Source organism: Nipponia nippon, unplaced genomic scaffold, assembly GCF_047370975.1.
Source record: "Nipponia nippon isolate SJK-2023a ecotype South Korea unplaced genomic scaffold, ASM4737097v1 scaffold_11, whole genome shotgun sequence".
Classification (NCBI taxonomy): Eukaryota; Metazoa; Chordata; class Aves; order Pelecaniformes; family Threskiornithidae; genus Nipponia; species Nipponia nippon.
The window spans coordinates 12,274,651-12,288,020 of record NW_028262302.1 but is presented as its reverse complement, the minus strand read 5'-3'; the positions used below and the strand labels follow the sequence as shown (position 1 = coordinate 12,288,020).

Here is a 13,370-nt window from a genome sequence, read left to right as displayed (position 1 = left end):
CACAGTTCACATCAGATGAGAAAGAATAATACATTTTGTACTTCTAAGACAAGCTAGGTGGGAATTCTCCAGTCTGTTTCCCTGGCCAGTCTCCCATCTTGGGGACTCCTGAGAAACTGTGGCTACCCAAGTTCCAAGGTGCTCCGGCTGTTTAGGAAGCAAATAGAAGGGAAAAAGACTGCTGACGATTTTTGTGGAAGTAACATTTGCTTTATCTATTGGTGAATACGTACGACTTTTTGTCCTGATTAGAGATAAAAGCCCTTTTCTTTCTTTCATTCAAAAATTGTAAATTTTTCATGGAAGGGGAAGTTTCCTTGGCTGTATATTTAAGTCAAGTTTCAGACTGCATGAATATCTCTGCAGACTTCTGTTATGCGCCTTGTGTTGCTTTCAAGAAACGTGTGGGACTGAAAGCTGAGTCTGATCCTGGTGTCATGAAAATCCTTATTGTCAGAGCTGGAGAAAAATATCGTCTCTTGGTGTTCTAGACTGTGAAAACATGTTAATATAAACCTAATTGACTAGAATGCTTAAATGCATGTTTTTACAAAAGAATTCTTTTTCAAAACCAATGAAAGGAATAATATAAGTTTACTCAAGAAAATTTATGAGGAAAAACTCCCACTAATTAAAACATAAATAGAGTAGCATGGAAAGATGTCTCCAACATGAAGTAACTAGATAGAAGTAGATGTTTTGTGGAATAAATGTCAATATGGCTAAAGAAATGGTAGAAGAGAAACAGAAGTTAAAAAAATGGAGATTTAAGAATAAATCCTGACAAAATACATACAGTTGGAAGGCCAAATCTGTGCTGAAAGTAATAGGAAAATGATTGGTTGTATTTTCAATTGTCAAACCAGGCTAATTATCCAGGAGCTTTTAGAACAAGTATTCAAGTTTATAGTGCAAAACTGTTTGCATGATCATGTAACGTACATTTATTTAGCTAGCTAGGTACTCTATAGCGTGACCAAGCTGGGAAGGAGCATGTTCTCCTGACCAAAATTTTGGGCGCGGCAGGGGGTTCCCCTGCACTGCTGCCTCACGCAGCACAGAGAAGTCGCTTCCCCATCTGTGACACTGGAAAATGGTGACTTTCCCATGTAAAACGCTTTGAGATCTACGGATGAAAAGTTGTGTCACGGGGAGATTACGGCATGGATGGGGAAGTGACTGTTGTGGGGTCTGAGGCAGGCGGTGGGGTTGAAGGGTTAAATATTAGTCATTAAAAACTGCAGTTGATATTTTTTCCTTGGATGAAACGGAGCTGGCGTGCTGCCGGGCCCTCAGTGAGAGCGGGGTGGCGGGTGGTTTCCACCCACGGCTGAGGAGGGACCCGTCCAGCCCCAGCGGCTGCCGAGAGCCGGGCGGCAGTGGGTCGACGGAAAGGCACGGAACCCGAGGGGGCAGTAAACAATATAAAACTAAACTTGGGGACAGGGGAGAAGACACAAGGAAAAAAAAGAAAATTGTAAACAAAAGCCCCCCCAAACCCAGGAAAGCGCGGCGGTGAAGCCCCTCATCTCCTGCCCCCCGCCCGCGCCGCCATCTCCTCACCGCGGCCCGCGCCTCCCGCCGCTCAGCGGCGAGCGCCGCGCGCGCCCTTCCCGCCGCCGGCCGCGCAGGCCCGCCTCGCCGCCTGACGGCGCTGCCCTCGGCGCAGGCGCAGGCCGGGGCGCGGGGGGGCCGGAGCGGCGCGGCGCCGCGCCCTCGCTCCGCGTCCCGGGCGGTGTCTCAGTGCAGCCATGTCTGGCGGCGCGAGGCGGCGAGGCGGGCTCGGTCGGCGGCGCCCTCTGTGAGGCGGCGGCGGACGAGCGGCGGCGGCGGGCGTTCATGTCGGCGGCCAGGGATTAGCGCGGCGGACACCGAGCCGAGCGGAGGAGGCGGCCGACCCGTCGCCCCCTTCCCGCGGGGTCTCCGGCGGCAGGGAGCCGTACCCGGCTGGCGGGGGCGGGGGGACATGGCTGACCGGAGCGCGCCGAGCTGCCACCTGCGGCTGGAGTGGGTCTACGGTTACCGGGGTCACCAGTGCCGCAACAACCTCTACTACACGGCGGCCAAGGAGATCGTCTACTTCGTGGCGGGGGTCGGCGTGGTCTACAGCCCCCGGGAGCACCGGCAGAAATTCTACCTGGGGCACCAGGACGACATCATCAGGTACCGCCGCCGCGGGCCGCCGGGCCGCATCCCGCCGCGGGCTCCGGCTCCCTCCGGGCGCCCCGGCCCCGCCGCCCGGCGCGTCCCCCGCCCGCTCCTCCCGCCCCCCTGGAGCGGGGCGCGAGTGTCCCCCGCCGCCTGCCCCAGGTGCCGTCCCGGGCTGCGCCGGCGATCCGCCTCCCGCGCCCAGTCAGCGCTGTGGGGATCCGGGGAGCGGATCGAAATCCGTCAAGGGCAGGCGGCGCTTCCTCGCCCCCTCCGCTCCCCCGCCCCGGCTTCGCCGTGGGTAGACACAGCCTGGAAATGGCTTTTGGCTGTCGGGTTTAACGGGCCGTGTCGTGCCCCCCCCCCCCGCCACCGGTGCGCGGTGCCGAAACTTGTACGGGCGCTTGTGCGCCGGGCTGCCCGGCGCGGCGCGGCAGCGTGGGGGTCGCTGCTCCGTCCCCGGCCGCCCCTGAATGTCAGAGGGCCGGCGGGAGAAGGAATAATCTCGTGTGTGCCCTGAAGCACTGGGGCTGCGGAGGAGGTTAATCTGCAGCAGGTAGACCTTTGGCTCACGTGTGAAAGGCGACGATTACGTGGGGAATTAGTGGCCTGCCTGTAACTCGTGCAACTTTTAGGGTAATCTTAAAAGATCAGACTTCTTGCAAAATTGAGGCTTCTCCTGTAGCTCAGTAGTTCGCTTGGCAGTGAATGTTATCAGGTGCTGAAGTTCATTAAAAAAAAAAAAAATTACAAACTGATGTTGCAGAAGAAATGTGCTGGTGTTATTTCTTAAATGTATTTTCACTCTAAGGATGCTTTTATAAGCCTAGCGGTGTTGTGAGATCAATGAGAGCATTTGAAGAGTATGAAGGGCAGATGTGAGCCTGAGTCATCAATCCTTTCCCTTCCAGTAGGTGTCATTGCGGATGGATTTTAAATTCTGATTTCCTTTGCTCTTCCTGTTGGGGTAAGAGCTAGCAGTAGACAATTTTGTAGGTAATTTACAGCACGGAATTTGTTTTTATGATGCTCAGTGCTCCAAGGCATACCTTCTGTACGCATTACTCATATGAGTAACAGGTATTGCCTGCGGAGAGCTATGTCTTTCATTTAAGCTTTTAGACACACTAGAAAAACTGGTCATAATGGCCACTTTTTTTCTTTCTTTAAATCTTCTTGTTGAATAAATTTAAGTAGTTTCGAAGTATGGCTGTGAATGTCCCTTAGAATGGTGTCACGTCTGTAGTATATTTCTCCTTGGTGCTAAAAATGTGAAGAAAAAAGTAGGCAGACAATGTACCGTTATAGACCGTTATACTAGGGTTGTTGAATCAGAAGATTGAATCACTGTTATTTGCATCATTTAATGCTTTAACATTCTCATTTTAATCCAGGAAAAAGTGTTTCTTAAGAACTGCTAGCTGTCTCTGATGCCACCACTCTGGTGGTGTGGGAAGTCCAGATCCACAACTTCCCATTGTGCTAAGGAAGCGGTAGCTCGTTACTTGTTCCAATCCAAGGTCCAAGGCTGCCATAGTGTAATATTACACATTAAATACCGTCTATTCATGAGTGCTTCCAAATGACACCGTTCGTTTCACTAGGACTTCTTATACGATAAGAATTATGTGGTTTGAGCTACAACTAGGGAAGCTGTTTATGTTTTCCTGTGCTAACAGTTTTTTGCTCACTCTCTCTCAGTTTCGGTGCAATGTGCTACATTTGGCCAAAATGTGACAACTCATTATTCAGAATTGTACTAAAACAAAAAAAAAATCTGTCAAAAGTCAGCAAAGCAGAGAGCAAGAACATAATGACTTTATCTGATTTGTATGGGGATGTACTTTGATTTGTATGGTACCATGACCCGGCATACTGGAGTTTCTCCTGCTTTGAATTGTACTGATGTGAAGAGAATATAATTCTAAATGCATTAAAGCATTACAGTTTTACACAGTTAGAATTTTGTGTGCTTCTTAAATGCAAAAGCTATACAGAAATGTTAGTATGCTTAAAGAAGAATGCTCGATTTAAAAGCAGTGTGACTATTTCTAATAGTAAGATTAGACTTGCAGTGATCGGTGTTTCACTTGCTGCTTTTTCTAAGAGCAACATGGTAGTATTTAAATGTCATCATCCCGTACTTTTCCTGACTAAACTTGGGTACCTAGACAGGTTAGTTCTCAATATTTAAAGCAGTCATAATAGGAAGGTCAAGTATTAAAAAAAAAAAAATGGATTTTTAAAATGCCAGAAAACAGGTGCAAAAATGGGATTATATAATAGAGTAATCGGTGTTACTAAATTTTCTCTCTGAAGATAGCAAACTCAACTGTTGTACTGCAAAAAAATTCATACGTTTTGTGTTTTCATAGGCTCAGCAAGTACCATCCGAATGCTGAAGCATTTGAGATGTTTTACCGAAAGCAATGGGAGGATTGAGTGTCTTTTTACAAGTATGGGATCTCATTTGTGAAAGCAAGTCTAGTGTCTAAAAATCTTATATATTTAAAGAATCAAAGTTCCATGAGCACAGCTCCATAGCTACAAAGACTAAGCAGTATATATTGCATGCTACGTGGTGATATTATTAGTACTCTTCATTATGAGAACTTTTATATCATTAGCATGCTTTGGATGACATTCTAATTTTAAGCATCAGTCAGGAAGAGAGGAATTGCAATTCTTAAGTAGGAGACCAGTTCTTCATCTTTAATAATAGAAAACAGTATTAGATTAATGGACAGATAGAGGATATTTTCCTTTGGAAAATTTATTTCTAGCACTAGCAGTTAGTTTGTCTTCTGCTGTGAAGTTTTACCTCCTTTTATTAAACAAAGACCTATAAACCTGCTGTAAGATTTTTGATATGATTAGACGTTTTAACATAATTTATTTTCAGTATAATGTCTAATCCCAATTTTAATCGCAGTGTCCACACCCCACCCCACACCCCCCCCCCCAGCCTCAGTTAACTGTGTATTGAAGATATGAGAGCTCTCTTTCAGTGTTTTGTCCCTCAGTTCTATTGAACAGTCTTTCGGAATAGAAGAGGGTAATCAGGATCACTCGGGGCCTCTTTTATTAGTCTGTTTTTTGAATTGAACAATCTCAGTCATTCATCTCCAATCTGTCTCTAAAAAGGACTTCCCTTGCTTTCTGGTGAGCTTTTGTTTTTTATCTTTTGGTTTTTATCTCTTCTGAGAATTACTTTCCAGAAATCAACCCACTGTTCTGGAGGATAGAGAGTATCATGTTTTTGATCTTATTTATCTCCCATTTCTTATGCATCTGCACATTTTTATTGTTGAGGTCCTGGGTGTGTGCAGACACTTGTGGAACATGTCACTTAGATGCAGAAGTGCTTTGGAAATTTGCGTCTTTTGGGAGTGATGATAACTGAGTTTTCTTCTTGCATTTTTAGGAGTAAATAGGGAGGAAAATCTTGAACATGAAATCTCAGTGGCTTGCTTTGATAGTGCTGTCCATTGCCAGCAGCATATCCTGGACATCTGCTATGTTTGCAGAAGATCCCCTGTCCAGCCTGGGCTGCGTATATGTTGGAGATACTAATTTTGAATGAACACGTGAATTATTCCTGCAAAGTTACTGATTTAAACTGTGTGTTCTGTAGGATTTCATAAATCACCAAACTAGCTTGTGAGGTGTAAATTGGTTTGCTTTACGGTAGAGGAGGAAGAAACAATGTCTTGGTGTGTTCAGGCTAGATCTTTCCTTTGTTCTCTCTTCATAATTTTAGTGATTTAGAGGAGCATGGGTTATTTAATGTAGGCTGTCCTTCCCTTGTCTGAGAGGGAGACCTTAGGGGGATCATATTTAATCCTGATCTGTATAAAGATTTCAGAAGATGCTCCCTCAGAGTATTTAACTTGTCATACTGGAAACTGATGCTCATGTTGAGGCTCCTTATTTGTCTGGGCTAGCTAAAGCGTGTTTATGTACTTTACTTTCTCTGACGGAAGGTGAGAAAATGGGAAACCCTGAACTCATCCACCTTTTTAAATGGCTGTCTGCTGGAAAAAGCCTTTGATGTTACCACGACTATGCTTTCTGCTGATGTGCTCCAAGGAGGCTTTTAGAATAATTTTTTCCTTTTGATGCAATTTTTCCTTTTTTTTTTTTTTTTTTTTCCCCTCCCTGCCCTTAATGCTAGCCCTGTGACTGTCTTTTTTTGTGAGCTTCAGAGTATTGGAATTTTACTGGGAATTAACTTTTCACCTGGCATTGATGATGCTATTGAAAAGCAAAAGAAAACCTAAGATCAAACCAGTGCATCTTTTTGACATCTTTAGTAGACTTGGCAAAAATGCGTATTTTGCTTTCCATGACGTCTGTTCTTCAAACTTTAGCACTCATTCATAAGTCTGTCCTTGTGCACCATTATCTCTATGCTGGCGCAAAACAACCACCCAAGCATGCAGGTCAAAGAAAGAAGAGGAACTATGTTTCTCTGTCAAAGGGAGACAAATTAGGAAGAGCTGTTTTCCTTCTCCTACTTTTCTAATATCCATCATGTGAGTTAGGTGGCAAATAATAGCGCTGTTGTATATTCTTCCTAGAACTTTATCACCAGTAATCTGTGACTATTTGATTAAGATGTCTGTGATACATTTAGGTTTTGTTGCTACAGGTAGTAGCTGGCGCATCTTAAGCTCGAAAAAATGCTTGAATTTCTGCTGATAATGCCATCTCTAGCTCTGCTGTAGAGCAACTATAGGCTGTGTCTAAGAAGTTCATTTCCCTACTTGTCTAGATATCTGTGTATTTTTCCTTGTCTCGGACTAAGTTGGGGGAAAGAAATCATACATTGTCTGTCCTAGGACTCCTGTGGAGTCAGACATAACTTAAAAAATTATTCAGAAAACATTACAATTCTTTATTATTAGGAGTTCTAGTACCAGAAACTTAACAGATCCCTTACTACAAAGACAGAGGAGAAAGGTGTTGGTACTACCTTTAGTTCGCTTAAAAACATCTGGTTCTTTCCCCCCTTGTGCCCCTTTGTATCGAAGACTGTAGAGAGGTAAATTGCATGCTTACAGAAAGCAGAGGTATATGCAAGACAGGTAGAAAGAATGACAAAGCATTTCTCTGTATTCTGACAGAGACAGGGTTTGGCTGTTTTCAGCAAAATAGTTCACTTGTCTAAATCACAGCTTTTGTTAAGACAGTTTTTCTTACTTGTTACTGGGAACTCTGTAGGAATCATCTTGGACTTTGTTTCACAAGGAACAAAAAGAAGCAGCCAAAACTCTGGCTGCTCTGAACTGTGGTCTTTCTGGGCATTTTATTTAAGACTGTCATCTTTTTATATTTCAGAATTTGGCTCAGTCTACAAGAGATTGTCCTGCCTGAGATTCTGTGATCTTGCTCCTGTATTCCAAGGCAAAATAAACCATTTCTTTCTAGTGTCAACATTTCTGAGGTTCTAGTGAAAATGAAAATCACTAAAATCATGTCTGCTCCCTGGTGTTAGTGCTGTTCACAAACTCTGTTTGATGGAGTTTTTCCTACCTATTGTTGCACCTTCAATGTTAGTTTAACCATCAGCATCTAAGAAATTGTTGGACTCGGTCAGCTGCTTTGTAAGACTGCTACTAGATAATGCTCTCCAGAAGGCAGGTCCAGGCTTCTTGTGCGTGGCTGTCAGCTGTGGTTTGCAAACAGTCACATGCTAGTTTTGAATGACGACTCCGGTCTTTTCCTCATCCTCTCTTTTTGTTAAGCGTGCATTGTTATGACTTTGGATGATTAGCTGTTGGTTTTTTTCTGTAAAGATGCTGTGTATTTCTACCACCTCATTGTATCATTCTGCCTCTCTTTGTTCCCTTTTCATTAGATCCATGTCATGAGAAAACCTTATGAAAGAAGAGAATATCTTTTCTCAGAGAAAGAGCCAAACAGCAGGTTTCTCAAGAATGTAGAGGGAAATTCTTTTATTTCCATCTTTTCCATTCCTCTAATAGACTGACACCCTGAGATCCATCCTAGTTCTCAAAAACCTCAACAAATAATTCAAGTAGTTGAAACGTCAGGTTTATTGTCTTGTTCTTGTCTGGAATAAATGGTGTATGTCTCTGACCTAACTCCAGATGACAGTCAAGCACAAATGTTAGGCAATAGATATTATGTACAGCTACAAAATTTTATCAGATGGAATTCTATCAATTGGTTTGGCAGCAGATCTATGAATTTTCACCAGGAATTTCACGATTAGTTGTGTATTTCAGATTCCAGAGAATGTAGCTGAATGAATACCATAGTTGCCACATGAGGAGAAATTTCTTAACTGTCCATTACATGTGCAACCTCTTCCGTCTTTTGAATTACTAATGTGATAGAGGAAAAACAAGCTTCAGCATGTTCTAGTGAGGAATTCTTTGTATGCCCTTGAACTCTATGCAGTCCAGATCTTTCCTTCTAGAAGAGAACTTTGTTATTTTTTTATTTGCAGAAATGTAATCTCCCAAATTATTTCAACAATCATAGCCTTTGAAGAAGGCCAGTCATCCCCCTTTGGATCTTCTAATAACTTTACTGGAGGAAGACAGGAGTAAAATCCATCTTACAGTTATGCCTCAAATGTGAAATGGGTCATGCATAGAAACACCTCAGAATGTTGCTTGTATAATACTGAGGAAACCTACAAGGTGCATACATTCTGGGTTATTAGGGATAGTCCTGGGAAACCGCTCTTTGTTCTTAAGTCTCAAAGAAGTCTTTGATAGGAATCCTTCCCCTTTACTCAGCACTCCTGAGGCCACACCTGGAGTACTGTGTCCAGTTCTGGGTTCTCCAGTACAAGAGAGAGATGGTGCTACTAGAGAGGGTCCAATGGAGGGCCACGAAGATGATTAAGGAACTGGACCATCTCTCCTGAGGAAAGGCTGAGAGAGCTGGGACCATTTAGCCAGGAGAAGAGAAGGCTCAGAGGGGATCTTATCAATGTATCTTATAAATGCCTGAAGAGGAAGTGTAAAGAAGATGGAGCCAGGCTTTTTTCAGTGGTGTTCAGTGACAGGTCAAGAGACTTTCCAACCAAAAATCAAAATTGGAGCCCCAAGCTGAGCAGTGGGCGCTTCCAGAATTGGAAGTTCAGTTCCAAAGCTTCAGGATTTTGACTACAAACATCCATTTATGATCTTCTTCCCATATGCAAATTCACATAAAAATAATTTCATGTAAGTCTATAGTTAAGGAAATTATTTTTGAAGTTATTTTTTATTGAAGAAAATCAGTCATTGAAGATAGATTGTGTTCTTTTGATATGCAATGGAATGTTTACTGTGAAACCTAATAGCTTTAATAGTTTGTTTTCTGCAAAGAAGAGCAAGCTTTGGAGTGTGTGCTCATGCATCCCTGCTCAAAAGTGACACCTGGGGTTCATTCTCCATTTGCACTTGAGGAGGAAACCGCATTCTTGCTTCAAAGGATGAAAGCAATGTAATGCTGAAATCATGTAATGTGTACCATTCCGAGAGGTTTATTACAGCAGCCCGAATCACTTGAATAGATTAATTCACCAAGCTATTCTTTGTGAATAAGGCATTTTCCTTTTCTGAATACAATATTTTGAGGGACTGATTGTTTTTTTTTTTTTTTTCCCTGAAAGTTTAGATTTGCAACTTAAAAATCAAGTCTTCTTCTTAGCTTATTCTTAGGCTTATAGGGTGCCATGTTTGTTTTGGTTATACTAAAGACAAATACATCTACTCTCATTTTGTCACTTCCAGGTGTTCTTTAAGGGCATAATCAGTTTATTTCCCTCCATTAAAGGACTCATGACTTAACAGGACCTAAATTATGTCATAATTAAACTAATCCGTCCTCCTATGAGCCTCTAGCTCAAGTATCTTTTGACTATCAGTCAAAATGGCATTTCTTACAGCAGAAGTAATTGCTAGGACAAGGAGTGAGGTAGTTACTCTGCTGACCACTTCATTTTATGCCATCGTTCACAAGGACAAAGTCTCAGTTAAGCTCTGTCCAGCTTTTCATGTTAAGTGATCTCAAATTGTCACGTGTAAAAGTCTGGAGGAAGATTTGTGCTCATATATTGAACTGATCAGAGAGAGGAGAGAGAATGATCTGCTATTTCCTTGAGGAAAACCAAGGTTTCTTGGTAGTACTAGAGTTGTTCTGGAACACGTGTTGTACCAGGCTGGAAGATGTTCTTTGAGGGATTTATTGTCGAATCTTCATTACAAGTTTTTTCACTGAGAGCTTTGTGTGTCGTCTTCTTAAAATATCTTTTGCTTGGATTTGGTTTGATAAAATGAAAATATTTTAGGAATACAGAGTAAAATATTTCCTGGATTCAGTTTTGAAATGGGACTAGCGTATGCCTGTTGCTTAATAAGCCTGCATACCATTGAAAACTTTATTTTTCCTAATTAAAACTACATGAATAGAAATACCAAAAATATCCAACCAGAACTGAACATCTAAAATGTACTAGAAGTTGATTAAAGTAGATCGACAAAGCAAGGAGCTGCAGGCTTACGAGCTTGCCTTCATGCATCATGCTTTTCATAGCCAGCAGTCACATCACCTTCTGATCTGATTCCGTCAGCGCTCACAGGCAGGGATCAGGTCAGGTCAATACTTAAATGAGAAAACATCTTGGTGCTGTAGAAAATGCTTTGCTTGATTTGATAGTTGGCTCTTTTTCTTAGAACGAATGCGGCAACATGAGGCTCTAGGACAATATCAGAGAAGAACAGGAAATATAACCAAGGGCTTAATAATGTTTGATCATTAAAAATTTTAAAGCCTTTTCTGCAGAAATTTTGAAGTCTGCCCTAATCTTTCAGCTTTTCCAAATTACAATCAAAGCAATTATATTTCTGCTTACCTATGTTTTCAATGTTTTAATTTGTTAGTCATCCTCTTGATATAGGTGGGAAAGTAGATGATGTTCCTGGCTGATTTTTTTAACAGCATTATGAAGTTAACTTATTATTGTGTTTACAAGGTTATTATGATGGTGATAGGCAGTAGCTTAGCATGTTTGAATAAAATAATTCTTTTGAAGGGTTTGCCTGAAGTCAAATGTTTGGTTTTTTTAATGCAAAATTTAAAGTTCCAGTTAGGACATAAAACAAACTTCAGGTTTAAAAGTTAATTATTTAACAGTTGATTGATTTTTTTTTTTTTTACCTCTCTTAAGTCTTTTAGATTGAAAAACATAGTATACTAGTTCTGTCTGACATATCAAAAGATATGTTTAGATTTTACTGTAATTATAAACAAAAGCACTGTAGGCTTTTTAAAAAACATACATCACTTGAAACAAAACCTGAAATAATTATAAAACCTCCCCCAAACAACAAAAACTATAAAAAGTTATTTCTGGTTTTATGTCATCTACAATTTTAGGTTTTTAAAGTTTAAGCTGATGTTGATGTAAAGCTAAAAAAGCCAGAGAATTTAGTTTTACATTTTATAATATCTCAAATGTTTTTTTTAACTTCAAAATGTAGTTTACCTAGTTTTTCCAAATATTATTATATCACTTACAGAGTTATGTTTGTGGTTTAGGACAGCACTTTTGTCTAGCATCAAGGATTTTAAAGGAAAAATAATTTACTACTCAGAAGTGGCAAGGCTGTCTAATTTGGACTGATGCAGATCAGTCATATGCTCAATTTAAAAATTTAGATTTCTTATGATACACTTAGAATTATAATGCTGTTATAGTGTTATCAAGGAAGTCGGTTTATTCACAACATATTTATTTGACTTGGAATAATCTGTTGCTTTTGGTACTTTCACATGGTAGACAAAGTTACTGAGCACTTGAAATAACTTGAAAAGAAAAATAAAGTTATAATATTCCTTGAATTACGTGTCACAGTGTGAAAGATCCCCTGGCCATCTTAATAATTCAGTTGAATGTTTAACCTAGATGCTATTGAATGTTCTCTTCACAATACACAGTCAAGATTTTCTACACGGTGAGATTCTGGTGTGAGTGCCATCTGGTGTAGTATGAATTTCCCCTGGTGCGTCAGTGAAGCACCTTACAGAATGTTATAGATACATATAAATTACTTGCATTAGGGCGCAGATTGCTCTGATTACTCCAGTGACTACAAAAGACTTTCATTTCTACAAGAAATAACCAATATAATTATTTGCATTGCTGTTGTAGCTATTACAATAGTAATAGACTTTCAAAATGCAGCGCTTGATTTGCACAAAAAAGGTCAGAATCAGCCAAGATTGCCTTAACTCTTGGTAGCAAAAGATATGATTGATTTTTTTAGGCTGGGCTTATATATATATATATATATACATCTATCAGTTATATATTGCAGAAGATAGAAACCACAAAGAATTCCAGTGTGTGCACCATCTGATAACAAATCCCTGGAACATTTTTGGTGTTGACCACCTTTACTTTCACTTCAAGTTTTTGTCTTTCTGCTTCAATTTCAGCCATAAAAACAGCAAAAGTGATGTTGGCATTACTAAGAAAGAGGGCAAACTTTGATATTTATTAGTAACTGATACCTGAGTTGAGTGACGTTGCTCTTGGAGACATCTTCGTCAGCCTGTGAACACGAAGAAAATCTGTCCTTTGAAGGCCCCATCCCGACATACCTATTACTTTGGCGATAAGTGAGATATTTCACTTCTACGCTGCATTTAAAGCAATATGTCTTTGTGTGACCATTTCAGTTAGAAAAACAGTTTTTCTTCTTATTTTACCCAGCGGCTAGCGGTTACCTGTATTATTAAATCTCTAGAGAAATATTATATCTCTTCTTCAGAATAACTTTTCCTAGCCTAGTTGAAAAAAACTTCCCTTTAACTGGGAATCCTCATTACTGTTGAGAGGCTTCCTGGTATACTCCTTTTGTTTTGAATAGGATCTGTAAGATGGTGCCTGATGCATATCCTTCTGTGAAAACTCTGGGTATTCGGATATTACTTCAGAAGATACAGTGGACAATCCTTCCAGCCATTTTTCACAGTTTTCTAATTTCTGTCACTGCTTGATCTTCCAAGCTTTTACAGGGGAGTTTTCTTTATGGTGCCTATTGCTTCGGCCTGTGGACCAGATGGATCAAGACCCATATCTGTATGCCTGGATCAGTCTGATTCTTTTGCTTTAAAAACACGTTACTTCCTCTCATTTTAGCCAACCCCTCCCTCACCCCTTATTTTACTTCCCGTCGTAACAGCGATGTCCAGCT

The 13,370-nt window shown here is 41.1% G+C and overlaps 1 protein-coding gene across 4 annotated transcripts in view; it reads left to right on the top strand.

The window, feature by feature from the left end:
- Nucleotides 1-1,874: 1,874 nt before the first annotated feature.
- EML5 (EMAP like 5) overlaps nt 1,875-13,370 on the top strand; it is a 117,531-nt gene continuing 106,035 nt past the window's right edge. For all 4 annotated transcript variants that reach the window (XM_087747471.1, XM_087747470.1, XM_087747469.1 and 1 more), the window contains exon 1: nt 1,875-2,163. In XM_087747471.1, the coding sequence (XP_087603597.1) occupies nt 1,967-2,163 (197 nt within the window). In that variant the 5' untranslated portion in view covers nt 1,875-1,966. The remainder of the gene's footprint in view (nt 2,164-13,370) is intronic.